General features: G+C 38.0%; 1 protein-coding gene across 5 annotated transcripts in view; it reads left to right on the plus strand.

Moving 5' to 3' along the window:
• Positions 1-793: 793 nt before the first annotated feature.
• Positions 794-19,776, plus strand: part of ARHGEF28 (Rho guanine nucleotide exchange factor 28) — a 193,591-nt gene continuing 174,608 nt past the window's right edge. For 3 of the 5 annotated variants that reach the window (XM_070743150.1, XM_070743151.1, XM_070743154.1), the window contains exon 1: positions 794-1,163. In XM_070743150.1, coding sequence (XP_070599251.1) covers positions 1,157-1,163 — 7 coding nt within the window. In that variant the 5' untranslated portion in view covers positions 794-1,156. The remainder of the gene's footprint in view (positions 1,164-19,776) is intronic. The other 2 variants (XM_070743153.1, XM_070743152.1) reach the window with 1 other exon arrangement.

A 19,776-nucleotide genomic window follows, 5' to 3' on the forward strand; every position in this document is an offset into this window, starting at 1 on the left:
GAAGAAACATCATTCTTTCTTGTGTTCTTGTGTGCAAGTTTCACTGTGTACAATAAATAATTGTTGGAGAAAATGTGGCGCATTACTTTCTGAGCGACCCTCGTATATTTTAGATTAACAGAATGGACAAATAGCACCCGTGAGGTAAACTCAATCCTTAGAAACACAGAAGATTGACAGCAGAAGAAGACCTCATGGTCCATCTAGTCTGCCCTTATTCTATATCCTGTATTTTATCTTAGGATGGATATGTGTTTATCCCAGGTATGTTTAAATTCAGTTACTGTGGATTTACCAACTACGTCTGCTGGAAGTTGGTTCCAAGCATCTACTCCTCTTTCAGTAAAATAATATTTCCTCACGTTGCTTCTGATCTTTCCCCCAACTAACCTCAGATTGGGCCCCGTTGTTCTTGGGTTCACTTTCCTATTAAAAACACTTCCCTCCTGAACCTTATTTAACCCTTTAGCATATTTATCGGTAAATGTTTCGATCATGTCCCCCCTTTCCCTTCTGTCCTCCAGACCAGACTGTACAGATTGAGTTCATTAGATTGAGCCCTTCTGCATCAGGCTATAGCCTGTTTCCCTCCGTCCGAATAGGCCCCAGCTAGGGAAAAAACCCGTCTCCATTCCCCTTTCTCCATCTTTTTTTTCCCCGACCACAATTTTTAGACTTAGAGGTTCCCGGCGGAACAGATCCGCGTCTGGTTGCCCCCCAGCCGGGATCCACTAGAGGTCGCTCGCTTGCTCGCTCGCTCTCACACGGAGCCTACACGGAACGCCGGCTCCCCGTGGCGAAGCGAGGGCGCTTTCACACGCCAGAGAGAGCCGAGCGGGCGAATCGTCAAAAGGAGCGGGCCTGCCCCAGCCAGCCACTCCTCCTTCGCCGCTTGGGGCGGCTTCGCCCGCGCTCGGTTAGCAACAAGTCTCTTGAGTCGGGGAAGCTCCGCCCCGCCAAGGACCCGGGAGCCCCCGAGGTGGCGAGAGAGCGGCAGCAGCCGGCGACGGAGGGAGCAGCCGGGCGCTCCGAAGGCGCGCGCTTTATTTATATATACAGTACTTGCTTCTTCTTCTTTTTTTTGCGGGGCTAGCGGCCCCGGCTCCGCACCGGGAGAAGGGGGGGCTGCTGCTTCGGGACTGTCCCGGTGGAAGGAATGACAGGTAAGGTCGTCGGTACGGAGAAACGTGGGTCGGCTTTCCCATTAGAACCGGCAATGGTGCTTGGAAGATGGTGTGTGTATGTGTGTATGTGTGTGCGCATAAGTGCACCAAAGTGCCTTCCGTCCCCTATCCTTGTTGCGTGTATATGCATATTATTATTATTCCTAAGTTTTAGACTTTTCCCAGTGTCATGTATTTAAATGTTATTGACAAAACAAACAAACGAATAAATAAAGTAAAAGTAAAGTAAAATCGTTGGGATGCAGGAAGGCTCCTGCTTTATGTTTTAATTTTTTTTTTTTTTACCGATGGACGATTGAACCAGATTCCGCCTTTGCTTATCTTCTTCCCGCCTCCTTTTTCTTTGGTCAAAGTTGCTTTTGCTTCGAAATAACGCCAATCCGGCAGGTGCAGTTCTGGCTATTGTGAGGCAGCACTTCTTTAAATAATAATAATTAATAATAATAATAATAATAACAACAACAACAACAACAACAACAACAACACTAATAATACTAATAATACTAGTAATAAAAAATTAAAATTAAAAAGCTCACCTGACGTCTTTTTTTGGTGATGGGGGAGATCTTCCCACATTTAGGCAAAAGGGCTTAGTCGCCTGCTTTGGACTTCTTAAGATTGGGTACCATATTGAACGTGAGAAACCCAGGCAAAGGGAACAAAAAGCTCTTTTTTAAATTTTAAGTTTATTGTGGTAGGCTAATGGGATTTGCACCAGTGTGCCTTCCTGTCCTAATGTCCCTTTTATATTTTTTATTAACATCATGTATATGAATATTATCATTTCTAATGTTTTTATAATCTTTTTATTCCTGTATATTAATATGATTATATCCTCACATACCTACATTATGTACTAGGCAAGATAAATAAAAAAAATAAAATAAACTTGCAGACAGGTTTTCTGTGTGGCCTGGGGAAAAAACACACATTATTTTTCCAATATTGGCCACCCAATGAAAAGTTTTTTGTGCCAAGTTCAAGTCTTTGGTGCGTTTCTATGAATAAGAGGCAGGTCTCGCAAAGTTATCCATCTGAAGCAGATGTGGCATTGTTGTTATTTAAACCACGCTAGGTAACAATGTTTACTTTTCCGTATTTCCCTGGTAAGGAGTTCTGTGTGACTCAGAGGCTACTGTTACAGCAGCCATTTTCTACCTTGAGCACAAGAGCAGCTTCTTAATTGAAATGTAGTAGAATAGGTCTGATTTGGGACTAGTCTGCACTGGTGCCATAAAACATGTTAAACTTGATTTCACTGTGAAATTCATGCCTGTTTCACCTATGCTATCTGCCCTAGGCATACCTGAAAATCAGTTAATGTTTGGAAACAGCTGACTAAAAAAAAAAAGAGCCAAGGTAGGTTTCAATTATTTTTATAGTGCCACCGGTTGAAATGCAACAAACCTTTAAGGGGACAAAAGGAAACTATATATCGTGAGCCAATTTTCTATCTTTCTGCTGCGTTGTGTCATATTTGTTAGAAAATCAAAACTGATTTCTTTTCCCACATCCTCCTTGATTTCTAAAGGCATTTATTGTGAGGATTTCAGCCCTGTGGGATGCAGTTTTCATTTGTGGACCTGAATGGTAGAGAAAACCAAAAGTTTAATTTTGTTAAATATATTTTGTAAAATTTTCTTAGCATAATTTACCACCTTTTCCTGTTACCTTGACATGTGGTGTTAACATAAAATGATTTTGCATAGCATGCCAGTATAAAAATACAACAAAGAAATGAACAAAATAAAACAGTTCTAAACTGCAACATTTTTGTCATTTGCTCATGGCTGACCTCGAGTGGGGGCTTATAATTTGTCAAAAAAAATTGTTGGAGAGAAAATAAAAAGTCCAGTACCTCCAGTAACTAAACCTTTTATCCCTTGTTGTAGTTGGTTCTGTTATCTTGTCTGTCAGGGTGATTGCTACTGCCATTTCTTTGTGTCAGGTGTGAGTAAGTGATCCATTATCTCTGTTTACACAGAGAGGTGTATCAGCTCCAAAGAAGAAGTCTTACTACAGTCCCATATGAGTCACTGCTATGGGTTTGCACCTTGCTGATTTGCATCTGCTTTGTTTCATGCATGTATTATTTGTGGTTGCATCATTTAATTTCCCTGATGAAGAGGCAAAGAAAAATCACCTGTTTTCAGGCAGCTTCATATTGCATTTGGGTTTGATCTTATGCTCCAGTTTGGAGAATACAGGCAATTTCATTTCCACGTGTGTAAGAAAGCAGTCGATAAAGAAATTTAGTAGAGCCAGAAATTGCTGATACAGTTCTGTATGAGTGACCAAGTGGTCTTGTTTTTCCCAGTTAAGAGTTGCTCCAGAGTATTCTCATAGTGAGGTCCAACAAGTAGCTCTGTTGAAGGAGTGTGACTCCTTTTTCTTTACATACGCTGAAATTAATAGTATGTGAGTGAATAAGTGTCCTTCCACATTTAATTGGAAGGGAAGAAATTGTATCATCAGCTGGGCTTTTGCACTTATGGTGGAGATATGAGTTACGGTTCATTTTGTGCTGTGCCTGTCTAAAGAAGTAGGGAATGCAAAACGTGTTCATTGCTTCATGTTAGATGCAAGCTGTATTAATAAAATAATGGCTTTGTTTTAAAAATTCCTAGAAGAGCAGCAGTAGTGAACTTTATTACCAGTGTATGTGCTTGTTGAGGAAAACAAATCTTTGCTATAAACTGATTTCAGGAAGGTTTCCAACAATTAAATGCAACAAAACAAGTTTAAACCAAATAAACATAAAATTTTTAAAAATCACGCATATAGTTGAACACTTGGGGAAACCTGTAAGATAGACTGGGATTTGCCATTCATAAGTGATTTGATACTTTGGAACCAAAATAGAAATAACTGAAGGGGAGAGTGTCCTTGGATGGAACAAACAAGTGATAGAAATAAGGTTGCATGCTTTTTAAAGGAATTGGCTGCATAAAACTATTGCATAAAGTCTATAGCTCTAGAGCTTCATTACTTAAATGCTATGTAAATTCTCTCGGCATCTGATCACTCAGCCTTGCCATTTTGAGGATAAGATGATGTTACAGTATGTTAACGTGTAAATGGGAATTACTGCCACTGTACTTGGCAATGAAGGTGATGGAGGAAAACATCAAACCAAATTCCCTCAGTAAAAAGATCTTTTAAATGCATAACCTGCTCACCAAGTTTTTCCCTTTTTCCCCAAAGTGGACCAAGAGTGCTTTTCTTTGTTGGCTTGTAAATGCTATTTAAATTTGAGTCCTGTTTGTTCGATCAAACTTGAGTTTCTATACGGATTAGTGAATGTTTGGAAGTTAAAAAAAAATTCCCCTCAAACACTTAGTTTTAGAAGGCAGAAACTTGGATAATTTGAGATGCTTTATGTAATTTTCTGTTGTAATTATGATAAAATGTGACTATAGTGTTCCCCAAAGAGTCTGTTTGCATGAAGTGAGGCCTAGTGTGTGCTGACCCAGAGAAGCATAATTTAAACCTAGAGGAAACGCGAAAAAAATAAAGATAAAATTGGAAATGGAAATAAAGATAGTGGTATGAAATAGGGACAGTGTCACAAAGTAACCGGTGACAGTTTTTATTTAATTTATATTCTACCTTTTAAATAAATAACTGAAAATAGCACATTTACTTCCTACTCTTTCTTCTTTGCATTTTCGCCACAACAGTTCTATGAGAATTGCTAAGATAAGTTATACAAAGTGGCTGTAACTACTATAGAAGAGGTTTGAGGATTGTGTTCCAAACTAACTGAAAGCAACAATCTCTGTGCTGAAAAATGATCCAGCAGTATGGAAAAATATTTGGAAAAAGACTAGAAATTAAAATAATGGTACCATAATGATATAAGTTAATATTATTATTTGTGTACATATCTATGGATATGCAGTGGTATATACCAGTGTTTTTCAACCAGTGTGCCGGGGCACACTAGTGTGCCGTGAGACATGGTCAGGTGTGCCGCGAAGCTCAGAGAGAAAGAAAGCAAGAGAGAGAGAAAGAAAGCAAGAGAGAGAAAGAGCAAGCAAGAGAGAAAGAGAACAAGAGAGGGAAAGAGAGAGAGAAAGAGAGAGAAAGAAAGCAAGAGAGAGAGAAAGCAAGAGAGAGAGAGAAAGAGCAAGCAAGAGAGAAAGAGAACAAGAGAGGGAAAGAGAGAGAGAAAGAGAGAGAAAGAAAGCAAGAGAGAGAGAAAGAGAGGGAGGGAAGGAGAGAGAGAGAAAGACATGGAGGGAGGGAGAGAGAAAGAGAGCAAAAAAGAGAGGAAGGAAGGAAGAGAAAGAAAGAGGGATGGAGAGAGAGAGAAAGAAAGAGGAAGGAAGGGAGAGAAAGAGGGAGGGAGAAAGAAATAGAGCGAAGGGGAGGAAGAGAGAGAGAGAGATTTTTTTTGGTCCAAACTTTTTTTAGCCCCCCCCCCCGCTCAATGTGCCCCAGGGTTTCGTAAATGTAAAAAATGTGCCGCGGCTCAAAAAACGTTGAAAATCACTGGTATATACAATACTATTTATGGGTTAGGTTGCCTTGTTCCTAAAAGAATTCCTTAGGGTTTAGAAAAAGTATAGAAATGGGCAATGAAAATAAAGATTAAAGTTGAAAAACATGACTTGGGGAGAAGAGGGATATATTTAATAAAAGGATACTTGTCTGCTCTTTTCACATCATAAAAGTTTCACAGAGAGTTTTTCCCCCTCTCAAAATTCTAGAATTTTTTTTTAAGGGGGGAAATTCAGTTCATTGTACTAGAACAGTGATGACAAACCTTCTTTGGTTCATGTGCCAAAAGGCGGGGGGTGGGGGAAATCGTGCGTGTATGTGCCCACATCAATAATTCCATGCACGCCCCATAGATGTGTGCATGACCCCCTTGCTCCTGGCACTTGATGGCACAGCCATTTTTCACTCTCCCTGGGCTTCAGAGCCTTTCTAGGAGCCTGGGGAGGACGAAAACAGCCTCTGGAGCCTCTGGAGGTCCTCCGGAGAAAGATAATGGCCCATCTGCGAAGTTCCGGTTGAACTGGAAGGCCCAGGTTTTTTGCTCTTCCCAAGTTCCAGAGGCTTTTTAGGAGACTGGGAAGTTTGAAACAAGCTGTTTCCCTAGTCCCAGTGGGCCCAGAAGGCCCAAAAATCAGCTGGCTGGTACATGCATGTGTGCCGGACATGAGCTTACCTGCCCACTGATATGGCTTTGTGTGCTACTTGTGGCAGGCATGCCATAGGTTTGCCATTATGGTACTACCCTGTTTCCCCAAAAATAAGTCACCCCCGAAAGTAAGACATAGGAGAGGTTTTGTAGAATTGCCTAATATAAGGCATCCCCCGAAAGTAAGACATAGGAGAGGTTTCGTTTCGCAGCATTCCCGAACAGAACATATATAACCCTCCTGTGCATAAATTGCATCCCAAAACACTGCATCAATCAGATTCAAAACACATCCGACACACATCCAACATGCAGCTGCGTGTTTGAATGTGTTTTTGCTGCAGCAGGATACGGGATACAATTCACTGGGAAAAAATTAAGACATCCCCTGAAAATAAGACGTAGCACATCTTTGAGAGCAAAAATTAATATAAGACGCTGTCTTATTTTCGGGGAAACATGGTAGGTACCATATGAGGTACTGTTTCAACTCATGTATTGTTAATCTTTGGTATTTACCACCACAAGACGTGATAGCCAAGTACAGCCAAGACTAGATAGAAAAAGTTTTTAAACTTCTAAATTGGTTTTTATTTTATCTCTTTGTTATTTCCTAAATGTTTTGTAAGAACTCAGGTGGCATGCCTAGTAGTCTTTTATACATTCCCCCACATCCCAAACAGTTTTGTAAGGGCAGAATTAGATTACTCTGAAATCACTCAGCATCTATGGCTGATTGTGGATTGAGTCTAGTTCTCTCCAGTCTTGCTTTGACTGCTATATCATATTATTGTCTCAATAGTGAGATGAGTGGCATATAAATTTCATTAAAAAATTAAAATATTGACAATTTTGGACATAGGTAGCTGTGGAGGTAAGAGTTGGATTTGGACTGCCATTCCACATGGAGATTTAATCCCTCCATCTCTGAGCAGCAGCCATGAATCCATATATATAAAAGTGAAAACCACTCACACTTTAATCACGAAATCTACAGAACCGTAAAGCTTACAAACCTTAAATTTGCCACATATGTTCCTTTTGACTTCTAGGTGCTAGCTAAGAAAGGATTTTTCAAAATGATTATGGGAGCATGAGTATTTCTTATATTATTACTAAGCTCTGATGTTAAGAAGCTCTACTCCCCTCTCCCTACCTGAAAAGAAATCTGATCCAAATGCAAAACACAAGCAGAGGAGTTTTAGTTTTGCTTTTGCTTTCACAGCAGCAAACAGCTTTACTACAGAACAGTTGAGCTCTTTCTTGCTCACACAGCAAATACTCTTTGAATTTCCAAATACCCCTCAACTCTCTCACACACTAACAGGGTACTAGCCAAATAGATACCAATGGATGCTGCTAGGCAAAGACAGATTTGTTTTCCTCCTCAGTTCAGACAAATCTGTTCCTTCTACTGTGACACCAGTGAAAGGGAAAAGAGGCAAAAATGCAGGAAAGGATTTACAGACGCGATTAGGAAAACACAAGTAAGGGAAGCTGCCTATTTTCCTATGGCCAATTTAATGTGGCATGCTCCAGAGTTAGTTCACCTCCAGCCAGAGAGCAAAACCAGGAATGTTATTTACAGGGAGGTCCTGACCAATTCATTTGAGGGATGAATTTAAATTTTATGCTATGCAAATATTGTCTTCATCTGTAACAGAAACTTAGCTTACCATCTCTAATGAAATAATACAGCCCCTTTAACTACTCATTCATTTTCAAGTTTTAGGTGCGAATTTAGGAAATAGTAGAAGGACAGACTAAATGGACCATGAGGTCTTTTTCTGCCGTCAATCTTCTATGTTTCTATTTATCAAGCTCCTCTACATAGTTTCGTAGCGAAGCACAGCTATCAGCTAGTGAATTATATTTCAGAGAATAGTCCTGTATATGTTTGCTTTGTTTGAAGCATTTTGATACTTCTAAGTTATGCTCTGTATCTCCAGTACATTTAGTGAAAAAATAAAAACTTGAGTATGAGAATATATAGGAAAAAAAGACATACCTGCAGAATGTCTATAATCTATTCTACGATGTTAAAATAATTGTAAAGACATAGAGCAACAAAACTTAATCTATATTAAAATATTGATATTTGTGGATACTTGTGATGAGTAATAAAGCTTTGCACCCATAAAATGCTGAATACCAAGGTAAAGATGAATGCATCCAGTACATGCCTAAAATGAAATAAGATTGATTCATGTTTTGTCATTTTGGGAGGATGTCCATAATAGAAAAGGCCTTCTACTTGAAAGAAAACAAATTCCTAGCTTAAGGCATCCTTTAGCTGAAGCTAAAGTCCAGTTTAAGCATACACCTATGCATAATATATATAGAAAAACTGTACATAGGAACTTTGCTCTTCTACAAATTAATATTTGGCCAGCATTTTGAGCTACTGTTAGTATGTCTCGGTGCAGCTCTGTGCGAAATTTTCAACATACAATTAGCAGAGTTGTAGCAGTGGTTGTAGATAATGTGGGCTAGCCAGTTAAAGACTCAGACTTAGTATTAACAATATTATTATTTACAAATATACAACAATATTAACAATAGATTACAAACTGCACACAGCAAAGAATAATGCAGCTCACTAGAAAAGATATTGCAAAGTAACTCCCCCCGCAAAGGGAACAGTGCTGGCGCCCTCTCATGGCCAACCAGTCATTGTTCTTAAAGATACAGTCTTTACTTTCATAGACCAACATGGTTAGTTTACTATATGGCAACCCCAAAGTAGGTTATGTACCATGTACTAACAGCTACCACATACATTAATCAGTCTTCCCCATGGTAGCATGAGTTTGAGCTCTTTTAGAGTTGAGCAATACCAAAATCGAATTAAGTGAATAAGTAAATAAATGTTTTGAGAGAACAGTTATCTCTAAATATATGTCAAATCTGTAAATATACTAGTGGTGGGTTGCTAATGGTTCCCACTGATTTGGGCGAACAAGCAGCAGTGGTGGTGGGAAGTTTCGCCCACCTGTCCAGAGGTAATAAAGAAAAGCTATGTGCAAGTGCAGAAGCATTGCCCGCATGCTCCCCTTCCCAAACCAGTAGCAAAGGTAAGTGAAACTCACTACTGATGTATGCATGTGAATAATGGGTGCTTGGAATCATACAACCTGGCAGGCCAAAGCCAAATTAATGTAAAAGAAAGTGAGATTAAGGTAGAAGAACTGATGCGGTGTAGTGGTTAAATGTTGAATGAAGAGTTGTGAAGCTCAGGTTTTGCTCTTTTCTCAACTGTGAATTCACTAGGGGATTCTCTCTAAGCCCAACTTATCCACAGACTTGTGGGAAAAATAGAAAGTGGAGCTGTATATGCTTCCATCAGCTCTTGGATGAAAGGTGGGATATAAATTAACAAAGTGTCTTAACTTCATCAGCTTTGCTGCTGCTTAAATCTTCAAGGGAGGCCCAACTCTCTATACTGTGACTGGCAGAATGCTGTTGGTATCAACAGAAAGACATCTTTTCTGAGACAAAATTCCTGTATGGAATGGTCTCCTTTTTGTGATAATGCTAGTTGCCCCCCATATTGATAGATTTTAGACAGTTCCTAAATATACGCTGTTGTGAGCCGCCCTGAGTCTTTGGAGAGGGGCAGCATACAAACCTAATAAATAATAATAAAATAACAAAATAATACATCTTTCTTTGTTGGTCTTCCCATGACTAACGATAATTTTTAGAAGATGTTTTCTTTTTACTCTCTTTTTATCTTGATTTTAATCACATCATTTAATTATAAGCAACTTACAGTTTTAAAAAATTATAAATGCTACAGAAATACTTTTAATAAAATAAAACAATACATAACCATGATTAATTGACTGGCCACAATGATTTTTTGCTAGTTCTTTGAGCACCAGTGTTCTCCTTGCAGCAGCTGAAATATCAAGAAGGCTTTCAGGAACACCCACCAAGCATGCCTTGTAAAGTACAGTAGAGATATAGCTGTCGCCTACAGCAGGGGTCTCCAACCTTGGCAACTTTAAGATTTGTGGACTTCAACAAGCTTTGCTGGCTGAGGAATTCTGGGAGTTGGAAGTCCACAAATCTTAAAGTTGCCAAGGTTGGAGACCCCTGGCCAACAGTATATAGAACTGCAGCCAAACCTAGAACAAAATGTACAATTTCTGTTGAAAGCCAATAAAAATGATGACTGCAACTTAGTTTATGCACTACTATTAATTCATTAATTCAATTTATGCACTACTATAGAACAAGATGAGATTTTTAAAATTAATATGTATGTCCCAACCACAAAATGATAGTCTTCCAGCATATGCACCAAGACAAATTCCTTGTGTGTCCAATCACACTTGGCCAATAAAAATTCTATTCTATTCTATTCTATTCTTCTTAATCAACTTTTACTATAATGCTGCTTCAAAAAATAAGTTGCACAAGGGCAGCACAAAAAGTTTGTTTGTCTGAAAAGGAGATTGGATCACGATTAGGCTGTAACTTTTGTATGCAAATAAGTTGATATGTTCTCCATCTTTAGCCCTTATCATTAGTGGTTGAGACTTGAGAGATATTGGAGTTTTAAATGCAAGTGGTAGAGAAGTTACCGTAATCTTTCTTTGTAGTATCAAGACAGGTCAACTTAGAGCCTTCAAATTGTTGTCTACAAACTAGACTGTCAGGGCGAAGCCATCATGTGGAGTTAGAGACTTTGGCCTGCCACAGTAGAATAGCATTAGGGGAACTGGGAAGGGTGGTTGCATGAGAGGGAAAGTTACTAGCCACAACAAATTCCTTTCTTAGAGTCCAAGCTCATCTTTTGTTCTGCATCAACTGAAGTAAAGAGGAAGTTGGTAAAATCCCTGCACTTGGACTGGTCCTCGTGATGATCTTGTGGGTGTGGGGGTGGGGGATGAACCTTAACCTGGGTGGGCTACTGGAAGGAAGTTAGTATTGGGATGGCAATAGCGTGACCAACATGGCTCTACTAATAAATAGAACCTTGGATGAGAGAATTGGACTGGAATCTGATTTATTTCTCAGATGCTATTTGGGGCGCTGACATAGACTAGAGAAATAAATATGGCTTACTTTGCTTCTTCCCTTACCTGTAGTTTTGACATGCATGCTCTTACTTCACTAGGCCATGATTTGAATTATGGAGTTAATAAACTATCTTTTTTTGTTCCTGCACTCTTTTATATCAGGATTCACAAGTTTGTGGGCATCATGCTTCTGTGTGCTGTGTTTGGTTCTGAGACTTTCATTCGTTCAATCATGTTTCAGTCATGTTTTGGGTGATGTTTCTGATATGCAAGTGGATTAGTTTGGAATAAGATTATGATTCAGATTCAAGTTTAATTTATTGAGGAAGAGGAAATGAATTAAACATTAGGCCAAAGAATAAAATTGGTCATGCTTTAGACTGGAGTATAGGTTCAAAAAGACTGAAGAGTATATGTTTAAAAAAGACATTTGTCAGCAGTACATCAGTTTAGGCAAGTTGCTTCATATAAGCTGTTTAACAGAGGTGTCAAACAGGAAGTAGATGAGAGCCAGTTTGACTGGGTTAGAGGGAACTTCTTTTGAAAATTCAGCAATTTTTTTCTGAAGAGTCCCTGTCATTGGGTTAAATTGTCTGCTTGACAAGTCAATAGGAAAGTATGATCGTTCCACATAATGAAAAATAATGATGCAAAAGTACATGTATCTGGGCTTGGGATATGTATGAAACTGAAGAGTATATTAGGAATTTTGAAAACATGTTCTGGATTTTCTCAAAGAAAAAATTGCCAATATGAGCATGTCCAGAAGACAAACTGGACTGGAGTTGCCCTCTCACTCGCCCGCCCTGCTCAATTCTCCTTACTTTTCTAGCTTATTTTAGTATTTTTTCTCCACTGAAAAGTAGACACAGTTACAAACAAAGCACTGGATTATATTGCCTCCACTTTTCATTTTTGTAATGCTCAGAGGCATGCTTGCAAAATAAATAAATAAATAAATAAAAATCCGGTCATATCACATGAAAAACCAACACATGAAATCTTATCTACTGTAAAAAGCAGGCCGTGACACAGAATGTATTGTTCTAATTTAAAAAGTCAAAGATCCCAAAGAAGTAGTTCTTTAATTGAACATTCTCTTGTGTCCTGTTTGTCGCAAGCAATAGTTTTACTTACTCATTTTACTTATTCAGTTATGCGTATTGAATTCCATCAATACACAGATTTCAGGGTTTTCTGTGGCTGCACGGGTTCTTTAATTCCGTATATTGAATACATTGAGCTATTTGTCTTGCGTGGTACTAAATATTTGTTTTTCCATCTTTGGTTTTACAAAGCAGTTGGCAGGTGCTTGGTTCTGCTGTGTGTTCAAACAATAGCAACATGAATCTTTTCTGATAGACAGAAGGAAAATAAAAGTTAATTTGTGTGCCCAACCATCGCTTTGCCAGCATTATTTTATGTTATGTTCTCTGCTTAATCTGATTCATTTTAAAGGCTTGCAAGCTAAAACAATGGTTAACAAAAATCCCTTTTTCTATTAAAACAATTCACCATGTTTACACAATGTCTTTGTTTTTCACTTTCGGGCAAGCAGAGCTAATTCAATGAAGGCTTTTGCTGTGAGGATTTTTTTTTTAATATGCAGGTTCTAATGTACACTAAAGATGTTTGCATCACAATGAACACAATCCATTGCCTCCTTCTTCCTCCGAGAAGCAGAAAAAGAAGAAAAAAAATCTTGAGTGTTACTTCATCTTTGAGACAATTCACCATTTTGAGATGCTTGCTTCTGTTCATATTCACAATCTTGCTCAAATTGGGCTAGCATTACTGCTTATGATATTAACAAGAGCAGGAAGTCAAAGAGGATCAATTACGTGTCCTGTTGCACGTCCTTTTCAGGAAATACCATTAACATGGGATTCTACCAGGGCCTATTGAAAGGAAATAATGAGCTTTTTCTAAAACAATGGCTGTGGCTATCTTTCTGCATGGAAGACTTAGGATGTTCCCGAGGGTGTTTGATGCTTGAGATATTGCTCAGCATAATACCTGTTAGAGGTGATATAAGGATAGCTATCATATATCTTTTCACTTCGGGATGTGTTTAGAATATGTTTGGGCAGGCAAACATCTAATCATGTCAACGAGTTTCTAGTAGTATTGAATGAGTTATGGATTAAACATATCTGCTTTGGTTAGGGATTATTGCTTTATGGTTGAGCACTGGCAGCGTATTCTTAATATGGAGACTTTACAAAATACTCAGGTAGAGTGGAAAAAAACAGTCTACTTGGAAAACCACTGCAGTCATTGAAAAAGCACAATGAAATGACTTCAGTACCTCTACCTACAAACACCTCTACTTATGAACTTTTCTAGATAAGAACCAGGTGTTCGAGATTTTTTTGCCTCTTCTCAAGAACCATTATCCACTTACAAACCCAAGTCTCGGAAACTGTAACACTAACTGGAAAATCAGGGAGAAGCCTCCGTGGGGCCTCTCTAGGAATCTCCTGGGAGGAAACAGGGCCAGAGAAGGCAGGGAGAAGCCTCCATGGGACCTCTCTAGGAATCTCCGGGGAGGAAACAAGGCCTCCACCCTCCCTGTGGTTTCCCCAATCACACACATTACTTGCTTTTACATTGATTCCTATGGGGAAAATTGCTTCTTCTTACAAACTTTTCTACTTAAGAACCTGGTCATGGAACGAATTAAGTTCATAAGTAGAGGTACCACTGTACTTCTGAATTCAAATTCCCAGCATCTTACAAAATCAACCATGTTTTGGGGAATGCTGGAAGGTGTAGTTCAGAACCTTTGGAATGTCTAATCTGTTGTAAATAGTTCAAAGAAACAGACTGAAATACTATAAAGAAGATTTTGCGACATAAGAATAAGATCCATTGAAATCTAATGTGCTGAGGATCATTTTGTAGAGGTGTTCTGAGATAACCTCTTGCCCTCATATTTTCTGCAGTCTGATACAATTGCCTTTTGACAAGAAGAATTGCTATTTAAACCTGAATGCCAAGAGCAAGCAGCCTTAAAAATTATTTTACTTTTATGGACTTTTGCTGGAGCCTTTCACCAAGTATAAACAAAAAGCATCATAAGGGTAGAGACATATCTTGAGCAAAGTGTTTTAATAAAACACAAACTAGAAAATGATGTTATAGCAGCCTTTCCAAGCTGGCACTCCCTGGATTGAATTTAAAGGCAGCTAGACAGTAATTTAAACTCTTTTGTACTTAGATGTTTGTATATAAGTAGTATTTGCTTTCTTCCTAGGGCTTAATGTTTATAATCCGTTTCTGTAGGATACAAATTGCAGATAATTATTATAGGCAGCTGGCATTGCCATTTTCATAGCTGAGATTGAACTATGGAGAAGAGAAACTAACAGCTGAATCTGATCTGATTTGAGAATAATTATGGACCAAAGGGATTAAGTGCCCTTTAATCAACTTTTTCTACTTCTTTCATTTATCTTGTATCTTAAAAATGATGAGTAAGTGTACAGTGAAGCCGATATTATTTTCTGAATGTAGACCAAGGAAACAATTGCATACTTTCTTGTTTGATATGTTGGGTAGAAGAAGCACCTGTTTGTGGAGAATAAACCAGATAATCTTAAACTAGACCATCTTAATTTTAATCTACTATCATATCAAAATATTTATGGTTAAAATAAATTATTTAGAAAGAGAATCTTTGTAGGTAATTAAGGTAACACTTGAAACAGATTCTGCAGTAGTAATATCTTTTAACCAAATATGTTCATTTTGTTATATTGGAGAAAAGTAGATCTGGAAGAAGAAATGTTAAAGTAATTCCTGACTCATTGTACACTGCATGGTACAAATTACAGACTCTGCCAAATAGAGGTGTAATAAGTTTGCAAAATATTCATCTTGAATATTCTTTTTAACAAGAATGGCTTATTTATATTTCCAGTACTACTTTTGTTGTGTTGGGAATATTTTGCAATTCATTACATTCTAATATCTTCTGAGTAATTTCACCAGAGGTTTTGGAGATGTTCATTGTGCATTTGTTGGAAGGAGGAGATTACAAAACCTTTAACTGTTTATTTATACAGTTTTAATGAACTAATTACCCAGTTATTCAGTACAATATTATGATTCACACAGTCTGAAAATAACCTTCTTGCTCTTTGGTTTTATATTTCGATTACTTTCTGTCTCCAAAATCTATTTCTTAATTCTAAAAGCATGAAAATATGACTATCAGAACCCATTCCACCTGTATCACTAAATTTCAGTATCTATGTTGCCAGGCATGGGGGAAAATAACTATCTTTTCCCCCATTACCACCTTTTTCTGACTGTAATATATGAGAATGGTATGACTGTGTAGTAATGATTGTTTTTAATATTTATGGGTTTTAAATTCATTTTTTAAAACTTATATTGGATTTGATTTGATTTGATTTGATTTATTGGATTTGTATGCCGCCCCTCTCCGGAGACTCGGGGCGGCTAACAACAATAATAGAACAGTATACTGTACACAATAATCCAATAGTAAAAACAATTAAAAACCCATTAAAGTAAAAACCAAACATACATTCAGACATACCATGCATAAAATTGTAAAGGCCTAGGGGGAAAGAGTATCTCAGTTTTGTACTTTGTATATTGTATTGTTGTTGTTGTGAGCCGCCCCGAGTCTTCGGAGAGGGGCGGCATACAAATCTAATAAATCTTAAATCTTAAAATCTTAAATCTTAATCAATGGACAGGTTTTATGTAGTTGAATAAAGCAGCAACAGCAACATCCAACTGGGGAATGGATTAGGTTCCCCTACCCTCCCAAATCCAGACTCTACATATATGAATGAATCAGTTGTTTTGCAAAATCCTGCTCACAGCAGTTCTTCTATTAAACTTCGCTACCCTGCTTTACCTTATGCTTTTAAAAGGAGAACAAAGTCAGCATCTGTGTACTTTATCTCTCTCTCTCTTCAATGACTAACTCCTACATATGCATCAGCTTCTGGGCACACACAAAGTGATAAGAACAAGGAAAAAGATTTCTGCCCAGGTTTCATTGTAATAGAAGAAAACACATCTTTGTTTCTTATAAAACTTAATTGACTTAATTTCCATGTAAACCCAATGTCATTTAGGATGCATCTGTCCAGAAACTAATTCTATGTGCCGTGGTTTCAAGTAATAGACCCATAGCAAGCGAAACTCCGAGGCAGGTAGCTTCCTCAAGGAGTAGCTTTATTGGATATATCATATTGGGACCAACTCTGAAGGTTCTGGGGTTTTTCACCCAATTAAAAGTAAAAGTTTTTCACATTAGAAACATAGAAGATTGACGGCAGAAAAAGACCTCATGGTCCATTTAGTCTGCCCCTATATTATTTCCTGTATTTTCTTGTATTCTCAAAACAATCAGTCACATGGTCCAATCATGGCTCTGTCTGGTTGCCTGGTGACATCACTCCTCCTTCCTATGACCAGGTGTGAGAATGTCCTTGGTTCCCAAGGCAAAATATTTTATTTTGGCTATAAAGCCCCAACTGTCTCAAATCCCCCCTCCCTATCCCTCAGCTTCAGTGTGGCAACATGAAACTCCCAGGTGGCTTGGTCTGGTCAGCTTCAGGGTTGAGTCTATGCTTATTCTTTCTTATAGTAGCTTCCTATGTGATAGTTTACAAATTGCATGTGAGTAATTTCTTCAACATGCTCAATCATGTACAAAAGCAATTCCCATTAAACAGAACTTGCTGCCAGAGTACAGCTATATAATGAAATCAAAGTCAGTACCTGTCCTAGTGAAACAGGAAGCTAACTTTTCTAAAGTGGTAGCCTCGCTCAGAATTTTCAGAGTAGGTTGAGGTTACTTTTGGAAATGACTTCTGGATAGGCTTATTGTTCAAAATGACTGCAAAGGAGACACAGCCAGTCATATACACATCAAACACCCCCCCCCCGAGATTTGCATTGCCCCCACCCTCCTGGCCTTTTGAAAAGCTTTAAAAACATGGCTTTGCCAGCAGGCTTGGGGCCGTTGAGCGATAATACTCTGCGTGTTCACCCTAGCACAAGGACTAAAGCACCAACCTGAAGATGATGAGTGGGACCTCGTTGAAACGTTACCAGAAATCCATGAGTCCTACACGGAAAGAAACCCGAATATGGAAAGACCTTCATACCTGTACCCGTGAAAATCTATGAAAACACACACACACACACACATATATATATATTCAATTTTTATGCCGCCCTTCTCCTTAGACTCAGGGAGGCTTACAACATGTTAGCAATAGCACTTTTTAACAGAGCCAGCATATTATTCCCACAATCTGGGTCTTCATTTTACCCACCTTGGAAGGATGGAAAGCTGAGTCAACCTTGAGCTGGTGATGACATTTGAACCGCTGACCTACAGATCTATAGTCAGCTTCAGTGGTCTGCAGTACAGCACTCTATCTGTTGTGCCACCCTGGCTCTCTCTCTCTCTCTATAGCAATACTACACCCCCCGCCCCCAATTAAGCCCCTTGCCCTCTAGAATGCTTGGGCTTACAGAAATTCTTGGAAATAAAAATGATCCTTCCATTTTGCAATTTGTCAACTCTTCATTCCTTAAACATTTAAAATGTAAAGGGGCAGATGGGCACAATCTGATTGCCATTAAGAGGCATGCGATGGACAAAGCAAAGACTAAAAGGCTGAAAAACATCCATTTTCCTTTGGAATGTTAACAAGGAAACTTTTCCTGTGCTTATGATCTTATTTCAACTTCCCTTTGCTTTATTTATTTATTTTCTTTCTTTCTTTCTTTCTTTCTTTCTTTCTTTCTTTCTTTCTTTCTTTCTTTCTTTCTTTCTTTCTTTCTTTCTTTCTTTCTTTCTTACTTACTTACTTACTTACTTACTTACCGTATATACTCGAGTATAAGCCGACCCGAGTATAAGCCGAGGCACCAATTTTTGCCACAAAAACTGGGAAAACGTATTGACCCGAGTATAAGCCGAGGTTAGAAAATGCAGTGGCTACTGGTAACTTATAAAAATGGAAAACAATAAAATTACATTAATTGAGACATGTTTTAGAATATTTATTTTAAAGAAAACCAGTAAACTAGCTCTGTAAATGTAAAAGAGGGTAAACAAATTAACAATATTAACAATAAATTAAAAAGTAAAAAAAGTAGCTCGATCAGGAACAAAGCTAAAACCTAAGAGTTAAAATCCTTCAAAACTGGATTCCTTCTCATCATTAATTGGATTTACATTATTGTTCTGTTTTTATATATGCTGTGAGCCACCCTGAGTCCTTGGAGAAGGATTGCATACAAATCCAATTAAATAAATAAATAAACAAACAAACAAACAAATAAATAAGTGTATCCAAAGAAGAGCTTCAGCATTAGCTGCTGTGAGGTTATCAGCATAGAAAACCAAATAGATAGATAGATAGATAGATAGATAGATAGATAGATAGATAGATATAGATAGATAGATAGAAAGATAGATAGATAGACAGACAGACAGAAAAATAGATAGATAGATAGATAGATAGAAATAGATACAGATAGATAGATAGATAGATAGATATAGATAGATAGAAAGATAGATAGACAGACAGACAGACAGACAGACAGACAGATAGATAGATAGATAGAAATAGATACAGATAGATAGATAGATATAGATAGATAGATAGATAGATAGAAAGAAAGAAAAATAGATAGATAGAAAAATAGATAGATAGAAATAGATACAGATAGATAGATGATAGATAGATAGATAGACAGATAGATAGATATAGATAGAAAGATAGACAGACAGACAGACAGACAGACAGACAGACAGATAGATAGATAGATAGAAATAGATACAGATAGATAGATAGATATAGATAGATAGATAGATAGATAGAAAGAAAGAAAAATAGATAGATAGAAAAATAGATAGATAGAAATAGATACAGATAGATAGATGATAGATAGATAGATAGACAGATAGATAGATATAGATAGAAAGATAGATAGACAGACAGACAGATAGAAAAATAGATAGATAGAAAGATAGACAGATAGAAAAAGAATTCCTGTCTAGCTCTGCCTCATAATACATTATTAGATCCTATCCAAGCAAGGACAGCAACTACCACAAAATACCATTTTTTAAACAGTTTAAATCCTTTCAAAGGAGGGGGAGGAGAATCTGACAGCAGGGGGCCTTTTTAATCTGACTAAAGGCAATGCAGAGAGAGTAAGGAATACTCACCATTACTTTTTTCCCCTCGGTTGGAGCAAATGGCTGCCTCATTTGCTTGAGCTAGGGAGAGGAACTACGGCATGCCAGAGGAGACAAAAGCTGGTGCCTCCTCGCTCTGGCTCAAGCAATGGCGCCCTCGTGTGGTGACTTTGTTAATGACCCGAGTATAAGCCGAGGCTGTGTTTTTCA

The sequence above is a fragment of the Erythrolamprus reginae genome, chromosome 2, assembly GCF_031021105.1.
Source record: "Erythrolamprus reginae isolate rEryReg1 chromosome 2, rEryReg1.hap1, whole genome shotgun sequence".
In the NCBI taxonomy this organism is placed as follows: Eukaryota; Metazoa; Chordata; class Lepidosauria; order Squamata; family Dipsadidae; genus Erythrolamprus; species Erythrolamprus reginae.